This window comes from Haliaeetus leucocephalus, unplaced genomic scaffold, assembly GCF_000737465.1.
Source record: "Haliaeetus leucocephalus isolate CR32 unplaced genomic scaffold, Haliaeetus_leucocephalus-4.0 Scaffold819, whole genome shotgun sequence".
NCBI classification, from domain to species: Eukaryota; Metazoa; Chordata; class Aves; order Accipitriformes; family Accipitridae; genus Haliaeetus; species Haliaeetus leucocephalus.
This window is the reverse complement of record NW_010973255.1, coordinates 3239273-3260567: the sequence shown is the minus strand read 5'-3', so window position 1 is coordinate 3260567 and position 21295 is coordinate 3239273. Positions and strand designations below refer to the sequence as shown.

At 36.3% G+C, this 21295-nt stretch overlaps 1 protein-coding gene across 1 annotated transcript in view; it reads right to left on the bottom strand.

Moving 5' to 3' along the window:
- SYNE1 (spectrin repeat containing, nuclear envelope 1) overlaps positions 1–21295 on the bottom strand; it is a 250787-nt gene that overhangs the window by 175589 nt on the left and 53903 nt on the right. Inside the window, exons 30-42 of the mRNA XM_010581892.1 lie at positions 18402–18552; positions 14844–15071; positions 14213–14311; positions 12301–12488; positions 12067–12190; positions 10923–11089; positions 9508–9661; positions 8588–9216; positions 7717–7896; positions 4702–4852; positions 2898–3056; positions 1969–2151; positions 18–119 (exon numbers count right to left, since the gene is read on the bottom strand). Of these exons, the coding sequence (XP_010580194.1) occupies positions 18–119; positions 1969–2151; positions 2898–3056; positions 4702–4852; positions 7717–7896; positions 8588–9216; positions 9508–9661; positions 10923–11089; positions 12067–12190; positions 12301–12488; positions 14213–14311; positions 14844–15071; positions 18402–18552 (2515 nt within the window). The remainder of the gene's footprint in view (positions 1–17; positions 120–1968; positions 2152–2897; positions 3057–4701; positions 4853–7716; positions 7897–8587; positions 9217–9507; positions 9662–10922; positions 11090–12066; positions 12191–12300; positions 12489–14212; positions 14312–14843; positions 15072–18401; positions 18553–21295) is intronic.

Sequence of the window (21295 nt, the reverse complement as noted above, 5' to 3'; positions counted from 1 at the left end):
CAATATCTTTATTTTACCTGTAGATCTGCAGGAGACTGTTGGCTATGGGTCAGTTCTTTGAGATCTGAAATTTTGGAACTAAGCTGCTCCAACTTCAGTTCTTTATCCTTGACTTCAGACTGTAAAAAAGATGTAGTCAAAGTTTCATACCAAAATACAAGAAGGTTTTAGACCTTCAAAAGGATGCTCCATCAATCGCAAAAATGAAAGATAATGTAAAGTTTAGTAACCAGAGGGAAAACACTGTTGTTCTTTTAGTTTTCTTCTCTAAAAATCTCCCATCTCTTTTTCTTTATAAGACTCAGTTCAGAGTCGTCGTCCCCTCCCCTCCATTAGGATAATCACACACATTTTTAGCATTTAAAATGCACTAACAGCTTTAGTTTCTTAAAACTGGCTGAATAAAAATGGGAATGTCATTGTTTATTTGACTGAAAAAATCTACTGCGGTTGTTAGGTTCCACTTAATGGCATGCAGAGTATAACACATGTGCTCTCTGTTTTTTATTACAAGGAAGTGAGCTTTTGGAAAAAAATTACACACAGAAATAAATTTTAACCTCAAAAAAGAATTAAAAAATGCTGCTATGTATGCACTGACATATCTGGACCTTGTATCTATTGTGGTCATAGAGATCCAAGTTATAAAGAAATATTCTACTTATTAAAAAAAATAATAGCAAAGTGAAAGCAAAAATCATAATTTGTATAATTGTACTTCTGAAGTATTAGGCAAGTAATTGGTATGTGTATCCTATTATCCAAACTTTCTTTTTTTAAAATATTCAAAGAGATCACTCCAATTAAAACATTGGACAGTGGATTTCAGGATTAAATTGCTGCACTTAACATTTGCCCTGAATGGTAGAAGTTCAGGTGGCCCCAGAAGAATCCTCAGGGGGTATTTTGTGCTAGGAAGGATATAATATTAGGTGACTGATCAAGAAAGTGACCACTGCTATAGACCATATAAAAGGTACACTGATTATTTCTGTCCATGCTCATCTATTTCTGATTGCTGAAAGCACAGGACCCTTCTGTCAGTGAACTGCCTTTCCTCTTGCCTCTGCAAAAGAGAGTGCAAAAAAAGTAGTATGGGCTATGCATTCTGTGACTGCAAATGTATGCACAGTGCTCATGTCTTCTGCTATTCTGGCCCTCCTGTGTATCAGGTACACCTGTGGTTTGGGCATTGGCTGCTGCTCTTACTCCAAATCAGTTTTAATAGTGGTTAATTTAGGTGGTCTGATTGCTATATTAATCAGAACAACATTAGATAAAGCTTGTCCTGAGCAAAATACTGACTGAGCACCATTTCATATTCTATCATACTACTTGTATATGTTCACTGTGCATCTTCTTAAGGACATCATTTATTTCAAATGAAGTAGAGTATAGCTCATTCTGTGGTTGATCTGCTGTGGATTTTAAGCCAATAGAGGCAGAATGCATCCTGAACTCTGGCTAGATTTCTAAAACAGTTTTACACTATCCAGAAAAGAAAGACATCATCTTACTGAAAGAGTTAGAATCTGACATTAAAATTTGCCCTCCACTCCAGCATATCTTTTTTGCTGATTCTGGAGAATCTATGTTCTTAGATGAGATTTCAGAAACTACTAATTTTTTTAATAACTTCAGCTGAAGTTGTCTAAAATTTCCATTGGTTTCTACTGGAACAGGGTTCAGTCCAATGCCACGCTTTCTGAAATTTTTGTGCTTATAAGAACACATTGTCAAGTACTGCTAGAGCCAAAATAACTATGGAGCTTAGACTTGGTAAGAGATGTGCTATTCTTGTTTCTGTCAGAAGCAAACAGCTTCAAAAAAGGATTGGAGTACTGGCAGCTAGCCATTGGGTTGAACAGGGGACATGGTGGTCTACAACAGCACAGCTTTATCTATGTGCCTGATATCACTTGAGATTTTGGCCCAGACCATTTCTATCACTGATTTATGGGTAAGTACCTGGAAGTCTTTCAGGAGGACCTCCATTCTCTGACTGTTACTCAAGTTGCTGATGCCTTCATTCAGTTGAGAAATGCACTTAATACACCATCCATCCATTTCATCTCCAGTTTTCAGGATGTCATCCCACAGAGATACGCTTACCCTCAGCCGGTCGATGTTGTCTTCAATTCTTTCAGACACCTTTGAGGAGAGAAGAATGTATCAATACCACTCATAAATTCATTTTAGATTTCTTTATTTTGCAGCCAGTTGTAAGATAAGTGCATCAGAAATAATTAGCAAGCCTAGGCGAAATAATTTTCTTAAGAGTTAGGTCTAAGTTCTGAATTCTAATTTCAATTTAGTTACCCAGATCATAAAATGAACAAAAATCTTATGTGACTGCTTCTAAAAATTTGTATATTTTTTACTGGGAAAGAGTTTTATGTTCAAATAAACTGTAGCTTTAAAACCAGCTACATTTATCTTTCTTATGTAATGTAGAAATTTGCTAATAAAGCAATATAAATATGAAAATGTAAAATATTAGCTTTTATATAATGTTTCTCTGCTATCATGTCTTTCTCAACATACATCTTTTATGGTGTAGCTTAATACAATTTACTGCCTATTTATTTAGTCCAATTTACTTTAATAAAGTAATAGTGCAATACATTAAGTAAGAATTAAATGCAAATTTATACTCAGAAGTGCCACTGAGCAAATTTATACTAGTAACAATCATACATTGTTATAAGACATTGTTTTAAATCTATCAAATGGATGTCACAACTTTGTGTGTACAATGGATGCCAAATCCCTATGATTATATACTTCAAAGTAAACTTTACTAAACAATTGCACTTTAAGATCCTAAGAAAATACTAATACTGTAGCCTTAGCCCAACTTAAAAGCTGCATTAAGTGTATAAATACCAGACTCTTACATCTAGCCACTTGTCCAGCGTACAGTTCATATCTGTTTTTAGAGCAGTGGAGTCACAGTTATGCACTCTTTTCAATTCTGCTAATAAATGTTTTCCCTTATTGGTGAAATTATCCAGGTCTTTCTGTTTATCACTCAGATCATTCTTGGCAGCTTCATGCTGTGGACATAAATATTTGTTTGTTTAATGAAGCCTTGAAGAAAGAAAGAACAATACAGTTCTCTAGGCACCCATCCCTAGCCCTGTGGTATGTGTTATGCATTTGATAATTCTCATTCAGTACACCATCTAATATTTAACTATGCCACAAAATACAGAGCAACTGACATGGTTTTCTCATGCATAATCAAATAGTATGACTGTTCTTATAAATAAAACACACAAGTGGGAATAATAAATTCTGAATTTTCCCCACTTGGTAACCAGCTATGTTCAGGACTTAAGGCAATTTTTTTAATTATTATTATTCTTTCTATTCTTCAGACTCTGCATGTCTAAAATTTAATTACAGGAAACCATCATTGACTAACTAGTATCTAAAATCAGTTCTGGAATTACAGCAGGTGAAACAGAGGGCGTGGCAAACAAAATTTAGAATTGTAAAACCTGTCACTCCTAGATACTCTGGAAAACAAAAGTACAGATGTGTTCAGAAAGGAATTAAACAAAATCTTCAGGGCTCCTAAGTTTGCAATTCTAGGCATAGGGAAATTTTTCAAACACTGTCACTGAAGGGGTGTTTCTCAGACAACATACTGAGAAAGGATCAGAGTAAGCATCTCATACTTTTTTTCTGTAACAAGAAAGAAATCTTTCTTTTACAGATCAGCGTTGGAGATAAGCTACTAATCTGGACGCAGTATGGCCATGTGGCCATGCCTACTTTCTTATGGTAGGAGTTGTGCAAAATATTGCGCTCCAACTCCTTCAGGCCTTGATGTGGCCACTGTTGTAGCAGGGACTTCTCCACAGTCCAAGGCTCACATTAAGGAGAGGAATTATATGGACGTTACATGCATTTTTGTGTTAGACTGACAAGCTCTGTTCTGGCTTTCCGTTCTAGTTAAAATGTCTACTAAAAAGAGGCCATAAATACACACAGTTTAGAATGAGGTTTATACAGATCTGACTGAAGAATTTTTAATGGAGAGCTCAATAGGCTTCCAAATGAAATTACCCTCTGAATGAATGGAAAGAACTTAACTCAGAATGGTTTTTCCTGACAGGCTGATGGATAGCAGAATTTAGAATTTTAGAAATAAGATCTAGTGAAATGAATGGAATGCAGATCTCTGTTCAATGGCCAGTATCAACATCGTACCCCATGGAATAAGTCGTCTTAGGGAGAGACAGACGTAAGAATTGCATACATCAGAAACGTGTGCAATTTGTTTTCTTTTGTTGACTTTTATCCATTAAAGAAATTACCCAATATGGAAAAACATTGAAGTATGTTGACTGGAAATATCCTCACATACTATGATAGGAATATATTCTCAAGGTATTTTATATGAAAAGCAGATAACTTATGCTTTCCATATAAATTAACATTTTGTATTTATAGGTGTTAAAATTATAAATAGCAATAATCAAATACACATTAATGGATCTCACCAAAATGCTGAAAGAACTATATTCTTTCCTCATCAGAGTCAGTACAATTTAAACCCTGAATGTCAGTGTGACAAGATTTGACAGTAAATTCAAGGAACTTTAAACACTGCTCAATGGCAACTTTTAAACAGAAAAATCCATCTAAATCAAAGATCATTTAAATCCCTCAAATGAAAATATATGTAATTACCTTTGATAAAGTTCGCCTGACATCTTCATGATCCTTCCAAATGGATTTGATCACAGAAGCACTATCTGCACTGTCTATGACTTTCATTACTGTTGACTTCAAGCTCTGATATTCCTTCATCAGATCAATAAGAATGCAGGACTGCTCCTTTCTGTAATGTGAAAAGGCTGTGTTAGCACCATTTACTGTCATGTTTCTGAAGGAAAAAGAATGCGATGTAGTGATTCACTGTGGGAAAATCAGGATGCAGTGTTAAACATGTTTTGGGCAGCCAAGGAAATATTAATATTTAGGTTTTACAAATCACTGTGGGTCCATACATCACAAAACATCTCACTGAAAAGACAGTATATGAATTGTCATCTCATATATATCAGATATCAAAGACACTGACTTGAGCAAAAGAAAGACTGAAACTGGAATTCAAGCTTCTCACTTCCTACGTTTAGCATCTTACAGACTGGAAACCACACTATAATGATGCTGGCACTCACAGCTCCTTTTTTTTAGCTTTTTTAACTTGTTTCTTCAACATGGAGTATTTTGGGGGGTAAAAAGAAGCAGAAGTAAAGACTGAAGCAATGCAAGATAGGTCTGACTATTTTGTCCTCCAATTGTCAGATGCATGCTTTTGGGTCTAAAACATTACATTCAACTTACCTGTCATTCTACTGAGAACAGGATAACCTGCTGCTAAGAACAGGCTTAATATTTTTTTCCACCCCCTCTCCAAAAAAAGCCTGTTCCTGCTCAGGCAAGGGACTGAAGAAAAAAACCCTATTCAATCCATTTGTGGTGTTTATACTGAAGAGGAGAAGGAAGACTAATACTTTGGATATGTTTAGTTGTAGAACAGTGTTTGTCAGTGAAAGGAATTTGGGAAACATGACATTGCCAAGAAAGAGAGGCAATCGCTTTAGGAGCTGTCTCTTCTCTCAATGCTCCAAAGAGCTCTCCAAAATAATCAGGTTCAGGAGGGTCTAAAATTGTTTCTATATGAGAAAGAACACAGTTCAAAATAGTTAAAATTAAATTAATAATTTAAACAAAAATTAATGTTATTTTTATGTTAGAAAGGAATCACGAGGTACCTGAGTGTCCTGGTTTCAGCTGGGATAGAGTTAATTGTCTTCCTAGTAGCTGGTAGGGTCCTATGTTTTGAGTTCAGTATGAAGAATGTTGATAACACTGATGTTTTCAGTTGTTGCTCAGTAGTGTTTAGACTAGAGTCAAGGATTTTTCAGCTTCTCATGCCCAGCCAGCGAGAAAGCTGGAGGGGCACAAGAAGTTGGGACAGGACACAGCCAGGGCACCTGACCCAAACTGGCCAACAGTGTATTCCATACCATGGGACGTCCCATCTCGTATAGGAACTGGGGAGTGGGGGCGGGGAATCGCTGCTCGGGGACTGGCTGGGTGTCGGTCGGCGGGTAGTGAGCAATTGCCCTGCGCATCATTTGTACATTCCAATCCTTTTATTACTACTGTTGTCATTTTATTAGTGTTATCATTATTAGTTTCTTCTTTTCTGTTCTATTAAACCGTTCTTATCTCAAGCCACGAGTTTTACTTCTTTTTCACGATTTTCTCCCCCATCCCACTGGGTGGGGGGGAGTGAGCGAGCGGCTGCGTGGTGCTTAGTTGCTGGCTGGGGTTAAACCACGACACTGAGTATCTTTCAGTTTTAGGTATAAAGATGCCAACAACTACACCAGTATGTGAAAACTGGACAACTTATTTACCCTCAATAATGCATCTATAAGGCAGGGATAGCTATTTTACGTTTTCTTCACTATCCGGCTAGTACTGTCTAGCTTCTGACACATGTATGCGGAAATTACTTGGGGTATTATTATTAAGGACTTCTAGAGGTAAGAAAAATGGGTTGCAGCAACATGAAATACAAGTTAGCAGCAGTGCTGAAGGAAAAGAAGCAATGGACATTTTTAAACAAAGCTATCCTTTTCTTCCACTTACTTCAGATTTATACGTCCCTTAAAAATGCACTGGAAAACCAGACTGAATTCAGCTGGAAAAAAACACCAGAAATGCAATTCATGTAGCTGTGCATATTTTCAAGAGTGAAATAATACACAGCTCTGGTTAAGGGGCAGCATGTTTACAAATATCTGTATGGTGTCAATCAAGAAAATAGAATAACAGTACAGTATATAAACCAAAGGAAAAAAAAAAATCCTTTTTCAGCACAAATGATTTTTTTTTAAAATCATCATTCCAGTACATCAGCCCAGCAGTTACATGGGGATCACCAAATTGCATATGTCCATTGAAGTATTAGCCAGGCTTAGAACTGTTTTGCTTCTGCACTTTGTACATACAATTTATGTACATTGAGGATGATGTAGTACTGAATGAATCTAGCACTTAATTTTACCATGCAAATTTAAAAAGGAACGTTTGAAGAAGTTTTCTTTAAAGACAATGAAGAGGCAGGTAAGACAAAGAAAAGGATAAGATGAAACTTTCTTTAGTTTCTTCAGTTCCTTTCTTTATCAACTTTCATTGATATACAAAGCTGTATTATATCACTGATTATACACTAATGATTGTTATGAGCCTGGTCCCTTGGGCAGACAGAAAGACTTAAATCTAGGAATAATTTAGGACCACTGAATATAGGGTTGTCACAAACACATATGCAACAGAGAAGGACAATACATGCTAGAAGGAGAGTATGCGCTAGTTGGAGTGATAGTGAAATCTCAGTGGAGATTTCTTATCTTTCAGGAGAGTAAACAACAACATGCAACTAAAAGCACAGTATATCTGTAAGTAATGTCCTGAGGACCTATCTGTGGCTTTATAAACAGTATAATTACAAGTGGTACAAATACACTGGTTTATACTGTGCTTTGTCTTCTACTCAGTATCTAACATACAAGCCCTGGTTTTTATTTGGATTAATATGGCAAGAAGATATTAAATGGAAATAACTGGGTCTCTTTCCTCCACTAAAAGAACCCTCTCCTCACCTTAAGCTTAAGATCTACTTACTTTTCATGTATAACTTTCTTGGTATCCTCCCACAGAGATTCTAAGCGATTTATCTCTTTGTCGATCTCAGGAGCAAGTGTAGTATCTTTTTGGGCTATTTGTTTTGCTTTGTCCATGAGCCACTGGAGTTCATGCTGGTGAGAATTCAATTCTTCATCTAACTGGTTAAAGATCCTCAATCTGCAAGTTAAAAAGCAGGTTTCAAATTTACTTATCTTCACTTTTTTGCAAGAGAAAAGAGGAGAAAGGAAGAATGAAACTTGCTGTTAGAGTTACTGTGCATAAAGTTCCCTTTTTCTAACATTTCCTACAGCATCTTCAGAAAACAAAGTGTTACCTGGATTTTTTTTTCTGCTACAACTGGGGTCAGAATGTGATTTTTCTGATACATATACAGCTATACAATTATATATATATATATATACACCTTCACCTCATACAGGTGACTTGGAAATATAGTCAAATATTTAGATTAACAATTTATTATAGTAAGTGTTTTCAATTCCTTCAGCACATATACAGTCTTCAGTTCTGTAAGAGTAGAGATAGTTATGTTATATGGGATTTCTAATAGCTGTTTGGAGCTTGGATTCATTCGGACAAAATAAATTTCCGAGCCAAAGATTTTCTTGACTGTTCTTTCAATATAAAAGATTATCAGGACTTGCTAAGTGTTCTGCTCATGTTCTTCCCCCATCCAAACAGCTAACTTACAAAATTTTGTTAAGTAGATATATGGACTCATATAAGCCTGGCAAGAAGTAAGGTACCCAGGCAGAAAACTCATGCACACCTCCAACGCATCATAAAATGTCTAGAGACTGCAAGCAAACGAAGAAGTGCCAATCTCAAGCATTAATACTGTTTATACCTTTGCTGGAGGGCTTGTAGTGTTGCCTCCTTCAGGCCCTCCTTGTCAGCCTTTTCCTCAGTATCTTCAATATTCTTCAGTAGCTGTTCTTTACGTTCCATGAAAGATCTTCGCAAGGCTCCAAGAGCTTCTGCCTCACTCTGTTTGGTTCCCAGCAGGTTTTGAACTGCCTCCAGTTCCAAGTACAGACTATCCACCACAGCCCTGCAGGAGGTCCTCTGCTCAGAAATGCTGTGTTTTAGATGATACTGGGCCTTAGTAAGGGAACCATCCAAACTGACAGCAGCAGATTCCAGCTTGTTAAGATCTTGAATAACATCCTTGAGCTCCTTCTCCAGCAATCCAGATTTAGCTTTATCCATATTTCCTGTTTTCTCCACTGTCTGCCTCAGCCGGCGGAGCACTCCTGATGCAGCACTATGGAGCTCCAGGAATACCCGCAGCTGATCCAGAGCCTCTTGTCTTTGGCTAGTTATTTGACTTGCCTCCTGGAAGATCTGAAAGCAATCTTCAGTCTTTCCCTGCAATGTCTGCCGGTCCTCTGGGCAGCTGAAAGAACACAATTTATCTACATGTTCCTTCAGACTTTGCAATTGCTGTTTCTTACTTTCAACTTCCATTGAGTGGTTCTATGGGAAAGAAAGAAAATAGGGCTGGGTTTCTTCTTCCAGTCAAAAGCTCAGAAAACATTTTAGTACTAAACTTATAAGTAAAACAAGTACTACTGCAGGCTTTTCAGTAAGAACAGTTCAGTGTTACAATTTTGCTTTAAACTGGTCAAATAATAGAAATCTGTATGTGACTGCAACAGTGTATCAGTTTTCAAACAAATAAATGACCTCATGCTAGTTATAGATTAATATTTAGCTGAATGCACTGTACATTGTCTCTGTCTTTAATATTTACATCCAAAAGTTTACCTTATTGTGAGATGCAGCTAGTTGTTGATCAGCTGTGTTTATCTCTGAAGTGGCTTGTAGTTCAGCAAGAAACTGCTTAATCCAGTCTGAAAACCTGAGCAGGAGCTCATCAAACTGCCCATGCTCAGCAACAAGAGATTGAAGGAAGTTGATCCTATAGGATGTCAGATGTAAATATGAAAGCACTTGATGTAAATTAATCACTTGCCATAATCAAAACCACAGCTGACTGGACAGCATTAAAATCAGTGCCAGGTGGAAGGAAAGAAGGAAACATTAATTTATGTTACAAGTGTGGTGACTGCTGTGCTGCTCTCTTAACTGGGGAATAACATAACACTTGAAAGAACCAGTTTGGCTCTTTCCTGTTTCCACTGTTTTATTCATATCAACTGTTAGAAGTGCCCCAAACAATCAAGGTATGTTTTTCAACTTTTCTACATGGGGGTAGTCCCAGCAAAGAGAATGATACTGATGAAAGATTTCGGACATAACAATTCTGTTTGCTCGAGTTTCTGCTACGCTGCATGGCAGGTGAGAGTCTCATGAATTTAGGCAGGGGGTGAGTAACTGCATGCTCAACTTCCACTGAAGTGAGGGTCAAGTCTGCTTAGAGGAATACAGTTCAAAGGAGGAATGTGTCCAGAGGAGTACTCAGCACCTAGCAGAACTAAGCTTCTAAACACTGACCTTAAAAAGGTCCTTGCATTTACCTTCCCATTTCCCTTAGGAATTTCCCTACATAATTTTCAATGTGAAATGCTATGTAGATCACTATATTGTAAAAAAAATCATATTCATAAAGCACCTATAAGATTATGTCATTGACTGGGTTCTATTATCTGAGCTCCTTTACAAATAGTAAAATATGTATGTTCATCACCAAAACAATTGAAATCTAAATATATAACATACAATTCCAAAAAAGGAGGCAGCATTCCTGAGCTTAACATGAGCCAGCAGCCTAGCAATTGAGCATTTATAGTATTTATGGCAAATGAAAACTTCAGTGTGGGTTTAAAAAGACAAGAGCATGGCTTTGCAGAAGATAAAGCATGTAACTGAAAAAATGAAGAGCTGATGTTACAGATTTGGAAAGTAACTTAGGAAGTTACTTGGGAAATTGTAACTGAGGAAATGGAACATTATCTTCATTTCCTGCCCCACAGTCCTTCAAACAGAACTCTTCTATCAAAAAAAAAAAAAAATAGGGAGAGATTATGCCAAAAAGCTAGCATGATAAATCTGTGGGATTCCCCACACCCCATTCCTGGGAGCTCAGGTTTCAATATGAATCTTTAATCTTTGTTTTCCTAGTGGTAACACTGTAAAAAAATATATTTCAGAATAGGGATTCCTCATCTGGATATTGGTTACTCTCATTTAACATGTGAAAAACATTCAGATGCACAAACCTTTTATCAACAATTTGTGGTAAAGCTTTCCACCTCTCATCCAGCTCTTCAAATTTTTCTTTTATTGTTTTTATACGCTGTTCGGAAGCTGTTGGGAATAGTGACTCATTTAACTGTAGAAGGCTCGCATAGACTGAAGCATGGGACTCAATATCTGCTCGCAAATCCTGGGAAGACAATGAAATGTACAGCCTTCAGATTAAATATGGCATCATATTATTCAAAATAACGAAAAATAATAAAGAATTAGCTAGAGATTGCCAGTACAGCACTTTGAGACAGTTGAGTGAGCACAGTCAAATCCTAGGAGGAATTGAGGTCTATTAGAACAAGCAGGTACTCAACACCTCTCAGACAACTGTGATTCAGTAAGGATTCATCAAAGTGTAGGTTTGGGGTTTTTTTCTCATTTTGGACAAAGTGCGACCTTTCCACACTGTATGATGAAAGTGGCTAAAATCAAGACTAAGTTTTGCAACATATTTTGTGTGCAGCAATAGAATCGTGAGGAAATGTCACAAATGGGCCCAAGCAGGAAAAAAAAAAAAAAAAACCAAAATAAATTTCCTTCTCTTCAGTAATACTTAAAACTGAAATTATGGACTCATTGGCTTTGTGGAGGGTGTAAAAGATGCTATATTTGGCCAACTGTTTCATATTAATATAAAAAAAAATGGCAAAAATTCCAAGGGAAGGCATACTTTAGAATAGGATGAAAGTCTTGTGTTTAAAAAAAAATAATAGGAAATCAGACTTTCATTGTGAATTCAAAAACTCTGAGCATTTTTTCATCTGAGCAAATTTCGTCACATGCAGAAAAAGGAAAGTAGCATTGTCTGACAAAGGAAATTCTCTACAGAAAGGATCTTCTGGCAAGCAGACCAACGTCCTTCCTTGGCAGATAATAGGATATACCAGGGCATTATTTTTCTTGAGCTGGCATATTATATTTGCAAATAACATTCTTCCTGTCATTTTCTTGTCTTTGATAAATGACAACAGCGATAAAGTAATGCTTTCCTGGGACATTTCCAAAGCCCAGAATCAAGTGACCTGTCAAACTACGGTTGAGCAAGTCCCTCCTTTAGAAGGCACAGAAACAAACCAGGAAATGTAGTAGGATGATCTTTCAGTTGAAGCATACCTGCAATGACTGCAGTTCACCTTCCAGTTTAACTCTGTCAGCAGAAACATACTGCTCTGAAGGCCTGGCTGTAGCTTCACACCCCTCCAACCAGGTTAGGAAGGCAGACAGCTCCTTCTCCTGCCTAACAAAATCACAACATAGAGTTATCAACTCAAGTCGTCCCTTCCGTCTCGCACACTGACCACAGGAATGTCACTGTGTCCATCGTAACAAACCTGAGAGTCTACTCACTTTTGCCACTGGGCCAGAAGAATCTCTAATGAGGTCTGTTTCTCTTTAGCATTTTCTAGCACCTTCTCATATTTCTGCTGCAATGCTGTAACCTCCTGAGCAGCAGCTTCTTTGTTGGCCACCTTTCGGGCAGAGGCTGAGAGAGAGGCCAGCATGTTGCTCAGTTTCTCCACAGTATGGCAAAGGTCCTAATGAACATGTAAAAGAAACAGAAGTCACATACATAAACAACAGAACTACAGTAACAATGGTGGGAAAAATTCTGTACTTCTACTCAAAGTTTGAAGCAATGCTACATCCACCAGATCATCAAGTCACTGCATAACTTACATTTCACTCAGATCTATCCTAGATTCACATGTCCCAAGCATATCAATCAACGAGCTCGTAGTGGGGAAAGACTTTCCTAAGAACTATGTTAAAGAAAAAAAAGTCAGCAACAAAAGGGTCAGATCTTCTGAATGGGAATGCAACACAGCACGATCATGTAAGACAAAACTCCAAATTCCCTAACATCTGTCTAAAAGTTGCTCTAATTTTTATACATACAGTAAATACAAAAGCTCATTCCAACATGTGAGGACTGCCAGACTTGCAGCCCATGTCATGACATAGAAGAGGTAGGGAACAGTTACTGTGAACTTCTGTCAGCATTAGCTAAAGGTCTTTTTCATAGAAATGGCATCTGATGTTGAATAAACTTTCCAGTGTTGCCAATTCTAGAGAGCTGGGAAACTTGTTCATATGAAAAGGATTGAAATGTAGTGCAATGAGTTAGAAAAGCACAAAATGAAATAGATTTAAGACTACTAAAGTTCCAACTCACAGGTGTACAATAACAACAGTAGTAATGGTTATAACTACAGTCATGAAAGAAATCATATATAGGAGGAAATGTGAATCATACAGCAACAAGTTACTGACCTTTAAACTAAATAATAAAAAATAATTTCATATTAAGGCATCATGGTCCTGTAGGCAGGACAATAGTTTACAGTAGTATACTCAGAATGTTCATAATTTTTAAAAGGCATTAACAATAATGATTACATGTGCTGTCTGAATGAATTCTCCATATGCAAAATATTTTTCCTCAACAAGTATCAAGCTTTTTGAAGCAGACAGGCCAGGTCTTCCTTGTGTACAGCCTTTGCAAGTAGTTACGACTAAGTTCAGAAGAAGTTATCTGTATTTTGCAGCAAGAACAATATGACTAAAAATTTTTACAATATTTTCTTAGAACAAAAGATTATGATTATTGTGGGAAGAACACATCACAAACTTACAGACGCAGACAAAAATGCTGCACCAAATTCCCTAAGATTTGGGATTTTTTGTATTTTGAATACCAATCTGTTTATTTTCCTTTTGTAATGGACTGAACCAAATGTCCAAACACCCATGGAATTCTGGCATCACAGATAAAAGTTTGTCAGTTGAAACTCTGTCCAGTCTGTACATTGTTCAAGAAGAACCACTTCAAAGGAGATTTTTTTTTTTTTTTTAAATCACAGAGCTCTCTATGCCAAGATGCAAGTTTCATTAAATCTTTGAGGAAAAATGTCTAACAGACATGGTTTTTGTCTTCTATTTTTCATAACTGTTTAGATGCATAAAATTAAAAACAAGAACCTGAAGGATTAATTCATACTTTTAGGCTTTCCTTTCTCTAGAGTGGGGAAAAAACTCTCCAAGTCTGTCTGAAACAGTAAGAAATAGCTGAGGAAGCCTGCTTAAGCCTGCCCTGGGGCTGCCCACCCGGACAGGCAGCCCTTGCCTCCTCCTGCCTCCACCCTGGGCTGTGCGGCATCAGGCAGCCCCTGGTCTGGAGGTTATTGGCGTTGCTGTGGGGTGGTCAGGGTGGCACCGTGTCCCTGCACTCGGTGGCAGGAATTGCTGGCCGCATGCTCACCGTGCAATCCTGAAGTGCTGCATATGTTGCTGCTGCTGAAGAGCACGATGTGAGAGGCTCAGCTAGCTTAGCTTCAAATTCAGATACTGCCTGCTGCACCTATAAAAAAAGGCAAACCAGAGAGTCTAAAACCAGCAGGAAATACATAAATGATGCTTTAAAGAACATCTTTTAAATATTTAGTGCTAAGAGAATATTATATCCTAAGCCTTTGTAGGCCTGAGTGCCTTTTGAATATAAAAGATGTTAACTCTGCTCAGCTCCTTGTGACAGGGGCAATAATAATATTTAAATTCTTTTCCTCATGACCTACTAACAACCCAAGATTGAAGTTAAAGTGTTTATAAGAAGTATGGATGTAGTTTATTAGTGCAATATGCAGGAGAATCACTTAGGTTTTCTAAAAGATAGCATAATTTTGGGGTGTGTATGTTTTAGTGTCTTCCTGAACCTGCCTTTTAAGTCATTCAAAACACAAACTTACGTATAGAGGTCTTGCAATTACCTTACAAATCTAGTCATGTATTCTAGTCCATCCTGTTATAATATGCATTTTATATTCAGTTTTGGAAAAATAAAGAGTAATTCTATAAATTGCTGCAAACCATCCATTAGATTTTGCATTGTCTACCTGTTTAAGACTTTCTTCGTATTTCTGCTGTGCTGATGCATTCCCTGTGATTGTTCCTTCCAGTCTCTGCGCATGACCTCTTAGCTCTTCCCAGTACCTTTTAACCTGAGTCAGTTTAGCTTTAATATGTGCACATTCTCCAGAGGTAACGAACTGGGAAAAAGACTCGGATTCCTCTTCTAGTTTTGAGATGCCAGTTATTTTACCATCTATTTCTTTATTAATAACCTAAAATGTAAAGTAATAGTAAATAAAGAAGCACAATAGGTTTTTAATTATCAGAATAATATTTTTCTACTTCCTTCTTTTATCTGAGCTACTAACATTCTTCATTAAAAAAGTAAATGAGAGTTCATCGACCACTTGAAATAACTAGTTACAAAAGTCTTCAATATTCCCTGTAAATTCCCTTTTTCATCCTGAAATTAGCACTGGAAAAGGTTTAAGAAACGGCCTGCCCTAAAAATAGTGTTTATGAAGAGCATTCAGAATTGGCTGAGGTGCATATTTTCATAAGCAGACAAGAGGGTTTGTATTTTAGCATCTCTTACTTCTCAACAAATTAATACACAATTCTCTTAAAGATTCAAAACAAATACAAGATGAAAAAAAGTAAGTATATAACTGAAAATAACGTTGTTAAGGAGCTGAACCCTAACAGTTGATTATTTGTGTTTCATAAGTTTTCAAGCACTTACAAAATAAAACATGCTATGATTTGAAAACGAATAGAGATTGTTTTCATTTTCTAATTTAAAATTCTACGGTATAATAAAGAATATATTTAATTAGATGATCAGGTAGGGTGAGCATGCCCTCAGGCAGAAGAATAAATAACGAACCACATTACAGTATAAACAGGAAATGATGAAACAAGGGTGATAAGGGCCTTTGGTACTTTTCAGCTGTCTTCTACGCCAATTAGTAAATGCATAAAGACAAACTAGCGCTGGCTTTACATTCATCAGCTGCATGACAGCAACTGCCTCCTATTAATTTGCACTTGTACTTATTGCAAATTAGGGGCAAACCTGAAAGCTACAACATCCAAGCCAGTAACTTCCGGTGTTTCACATTCAGTGGCTATTTATGCAGTAAGCATCAGTGAACTTGGAAATAAGATTTTTTTTCACAACAGAATTCTTTTAACTTCTGCTGATGTAGCATGTTCATGGAGTTCTTCTCAAAAGCAGTGAAAAACACTCATTGGGAGGGAACTGAAAGAGCCAAGAGGGCTCTTTGAAACTGAAATAAGCAGTAGCATCTTAGATATAAAAATTTTAATAAATGTATGTATATGAAATCAACTAAAAACTTTCCTGAAAATGCACTCTCAAAGGCATACAAAGTGCCCAATTTCTGCTATAATTGTGATAAAAATATGGTATCTTTCTTGCCATTATAAAGCTCAGGAGTGGCTTACTGCAACATTCAGTCTAGAATTAGCAGGGTGATGGTACAGAAAAAAAATGTGGTGCTGTAATCATTTATAGTGTCTCTTTATGCAACATATTCTGAATTGATTTGGATTATAAAATATCTTTTTTTGCATGAGAATATGGTGCTGAGGAAAAATACTGGATTTGCAGCCCTGAAGCTGAAATTATTTAACAATGCAGCAGATACAAATGAGGCAGCACTTTTTCACTCCCACGCTATTCTGTTAAACTCACTCAGTTAAATAAAACAAGGTGGATAATTGAGGCCTTCAAACTCTCACTGAGTCTGTCACCAACAGTAACTACTTGTGATAACTGTCATTTTGTTCCACCAGGAATTTTGGAGAAATGCGTAGGTGAAAATCTGGCTTTGCTGAAGTCATTGGGATTTTGCAATCAATGTCACAAAAAGTAGAATATTACTACTACTATGAATGATAATTACATTCAGCTGACACCAGGTTTTATCTGGTAAGCCAAAGATATTGGGGAACACGCTATTGTTTATTCATTTGCCTCATGTTGCAATATTGCTTACTAATATGTTGTATTAGAAATTATGAACTGATTAGCATTGTGACACAGGGTAAGTCATCAGGAAACTTACAACAAAACGTAACTAATTCTTCAAAACTGGGCACAAAGCAATGCTGCTGAAGAAGACCTCCAGCTATGTCCACGCATCAGAGGCCAGATGACTCATTTCACATATCACAGTTCATAAAGCTCATTTATTCACCTGAGTTACAATAATGTAGCCTAGACCTTACCTGGAGGATTTTCTCTGCTTTATGTCTGTTCACTCAGACATTGATAAACATTACCTGCTGACCATTTTCTTTCTGTTGTGATGTTTAAATGAAGAAAAATTATGGTGGAATTTTCAGAAACTTACAATGCAGTGTAAAAATTACTGCTTATCTGCACATACAGCAAGGAACAGCCTTTCTGGGAAATTGGCTTGAATGGGCTAGTAGGGCTTAAGTAGGCTCCATTTAGACAGACAAGAACTGCTGCACTGTAATGCAATATTCATATCATTTGATGCACTTATTTTCTGTCTTAAACATTGGAATCCTATCCACTAACTACTGAAAAGCACGACAGCATGACAATGTATGCCGGTGGAATAAGTGCACATACATTATTTCACAAGGAAACTGTTCCTAATTGCTGTGGCAATGAAGCAAGAATTGAAGCATTGTTGTATTCTTCAATGATGAAATCAAGAGATTTTATTTATTTGGTGTATGTAAAGTTGTGATCAAATTAAGAACAGGAATATATATTGATGAACTGTTTCTGTCACATGAAACAAGTGCCTTATGGGATGCTTAGGAAATACTTAGTGTCAATCTGGTCCATGACTGCAAGCAGTTGCACACCTGTGCACTTTCTGAAAAGCAAGTAGGTTACAGAATCAAGAAAATGGCGGTGTGCACTGCATATTGAAAAACTCTGTCCCCTTAGAAACAGGCGGTTTCAGAGAAGGTAGGTACATTTTCATTTGCGGGAGGATATGAAGTCAGCCCTTGAAATGCAATGCTTGGAGACAATATGCACCTCAGTCAGCAATAAGAAGCTAAACCACTAGGTATCTACAGGAATGCACACAGAATTTAAGACACTGTAAATACAATAGCAATAAATGGTATGGAGGTTTGCAAGCTACCAAGAGCAATAGTTTCTTTATTATTTTAGCATGAAAGATACATAAATCGAGTTATAACTTTAGCTTGCAAAGTTAAAATCAAATTCTATATCGACTAGTTGATCTATGTTTTAAAATAAAAAAGCTTTATACACCTTGTATTTATGTAGCTATTTTTTACACCAGTCGAAATTAATCAAAAAATGAAAGTATAAATTAAATAATATTTTTCACCATGTACACAAAGGCTCCATATATGTAAACTAAATACTAAAAGAGAAGGCAGCCTGTAAGAATTTTCCTTGAGTTTATGTAAAACCTTTCTGCTTGGTATATTCATGTACAAAGTGTGGCATCATTACACCATGGTAGTTCTGAAATGTGAAAAATGTCTGTTCTCCCATTTGGCCTCTAGCAAAATGACAGAGAAATGGGCTTTTAATGCCAAACATAACAAGAACTAATCACCTTGATTTGGCTGATCTGTATGTCCAAAGGAGATGATGATGTTTCCAAATTTTCCAGTTCTTTTTCTTGTTCAGCTATCCAGATGGACAGAGCTTCAAAATTATTGCCAAAATGATCCCACTTGTTTTTCACCATTTCCATGCTTTTAATACTAAAATTAACCAAATTAATTAGAGAGAATAAACAGTTTAATATAATGAAGCTGCCCATACTCTCACTATAATAAAAATGTAGTTTATTCAATCTACAGGAGAGTAATTTTAAAAACTCCTGGTCTTAGAGGACCAAGTTGCGTGCCTAAATTCAAACTTGGTTCTCTCTTAGACTGTGCATCCAAAGTCAAACAATTATATTAGCCATAGAGGGGACACCGAGAGGTGAAACAGAGTACAGTTTCATTCATTAGCTGTACATCAAGAAACTCATCACAGCAGGAAGAGAAAGGAAAAGTAACATAAATATGATTTCTGTTAAATAATATGGAATTATTTCAGATATCTAAAAATTAAGATAACTGAGTGCATAGATGTTAGTCATTTAGTCACTAGAACAGAATGATTAAAACCAGTGTATTGTGGATGTACATATATTCACCAATGCTTGACTGCTTTATTAAACTTGTTTTTTTATAACAGCCATCTCCCCATCTTATAGGAAGTTTGTGTTTTCTGAGGCAATGATTTCATATCAAGCCAAAGAATAAACAACAGGTATGACTCAACTACCTCAAAGTTGATAGATTTATAATCTTTGAAACATACATTATAGGTATGTTAGAGACATATTATGACTGATTCTTGTATATCTTGGACAGCAAACAAAGCACTGGTTTTTTTTGTCGCAAGAAGTCTAAGGCCCTTATAAGGCCTAACAGCATTGACTTCCAGTATACAAGCTTCTGCGTCTTTCAAATCATTGTAAAGAAACCAGTGCTAATGTAGACCCTACACACAGCTTGCAAAACATGCATTTTCTATTTCACTGAAAATATTAAAATTTCATCAGAAAAGTTTGAATATTACAAAATTCCAAAATACATTTTCCTTTTAAATATAGCCTTAAAAACCATTCCATGTTAAAAAGTCTTTGTTGTAATTTCTTCCCCCCCGTCATTAAAGCTAGAGGAAGCTTTAAGAAAAGATCTAGTCTAAAAATGTAAAAATTGGCCATTTTATTTTTTCTTATTTATTTTCAAAACAAACAAACAAAAAAAATTAGCAATGCCAACAGCCATTTACCAATAAGAGTGTATTCAAATTCAAGTTATTTGTAGGAAAATAAAGTGCAATAATATGTCACTCAAGTCCAGCCTAAGAAAAATACAGCTGGAAATCAGAATCAAGGGACCAAATCAGTGGCACAACAGCTGAAAATCCTTTGCCTTTGTATCTGCCTGCCTTCTAGTTGCAAGTAAGCCACAGACTGTGAAGAATATAGTCCCAAATGCACTGCACAGCTATGCATGAGCTCCTTGGAAAACAGACGTGCTAAGTTTGCTTTGTAGCTGACTATGGAGAGCTGCTCAAGCTTTTCTTTCCCTTTCCTGTTCACTGGCATAGTATGTACCATATGTATTTGGAATACCTTCACTTTATATTACTTGGCCAAGATTTTTATTGATGATGTGAGTTACAACATAACCCTTACACACTGATTATATGTTCTGTAGATCCACTATAGAGAGCTGTATATATTTGCATGTTTTGCAGAAGAGATTTATTTTTTTTATTATCTGTCACAGTACCACAGACATTCTGTATAATCCATACATTCAACTAAAAGCTACTTCAAATCTACATTGAAAGGGGATATCAATGATGGCTTTCATTTAAAAATAGATGACTATTAAAAAAGTGAATATTCATCGTTGGAAGGATGAATTTCTTGAATTGAGAAATCACACTAATTTTCTCTCTAATGTTGGAGAAAATTATGTATAAAGTTTTTAGTAAGATATGGTAGAATTTGACTGCAAATTGGAGAAAGTGTTATGTAAAAAAATTAGATCACCAATAATCAGAAAGTTACATCTGCTGCACAGGTTAGTTATTCTGGTTTACAACTGTTCTTTTACATCAGGAGGAAAATGGCACCAAATTAAAGTCAAATTAGCATGCCAATGGTCAATAGGGGAAAAAACCCAATGATGTGGGCATTGGCCTTTGATCATATTCAGATGGAGATGGTGCTACCTGCTTAAACTTATACAGCAAATTATTCTACAAAGTAATTCCAGTAAGACAACATAGAACTGGCACATATATCCATGACTGTGTGTATCAGATCCAATATAGGCAAAAATACTAATTTTATACACACATATAAATGTATGTGTATATACATAAAATGAGAATAGCAACAGCTGAAGTTGAAGTTGAGTAACTTGAGTTCAATAACTGAGTTACTTGAGAAAAGGGATGAAATTTTTACAAATTTTTACAAATACAAAAAGCTACAAATGTTTACAGGATTTAACAACATTTTCTTGGAGTTTGAATTTTCAATTTTTAAACAAAATTTGGCAGATGATGCCTCTGTTTTTTGCAGCAGCAGAAGCAGCTTTTGATATTGCCCATGAAATAAAATCTGGGCATTCAGCTAAGATGAAGGCACTTCTTGACATTCCTGTGGAGAAAGTGGAATACGAAAACCAAGGCAAATATGGTAAATGTGCTGTTCTCATATTTGCACTGAGATTTTTCTTACTAAAAGAGTCTAGTACCTCAAGAATGAGTTTAATTATCCCTTCTTCACAAGACTGGAGCTTAAAGATAAGTGACAGGTTAAATGTAACTAACAGTGGGTTTATAAACTACGTATTATTAAAAAAAAGATTTTGTTTATTTGCACACACTCTTTTGACATATTTGGTACTATAACCTTGTTACTATGCC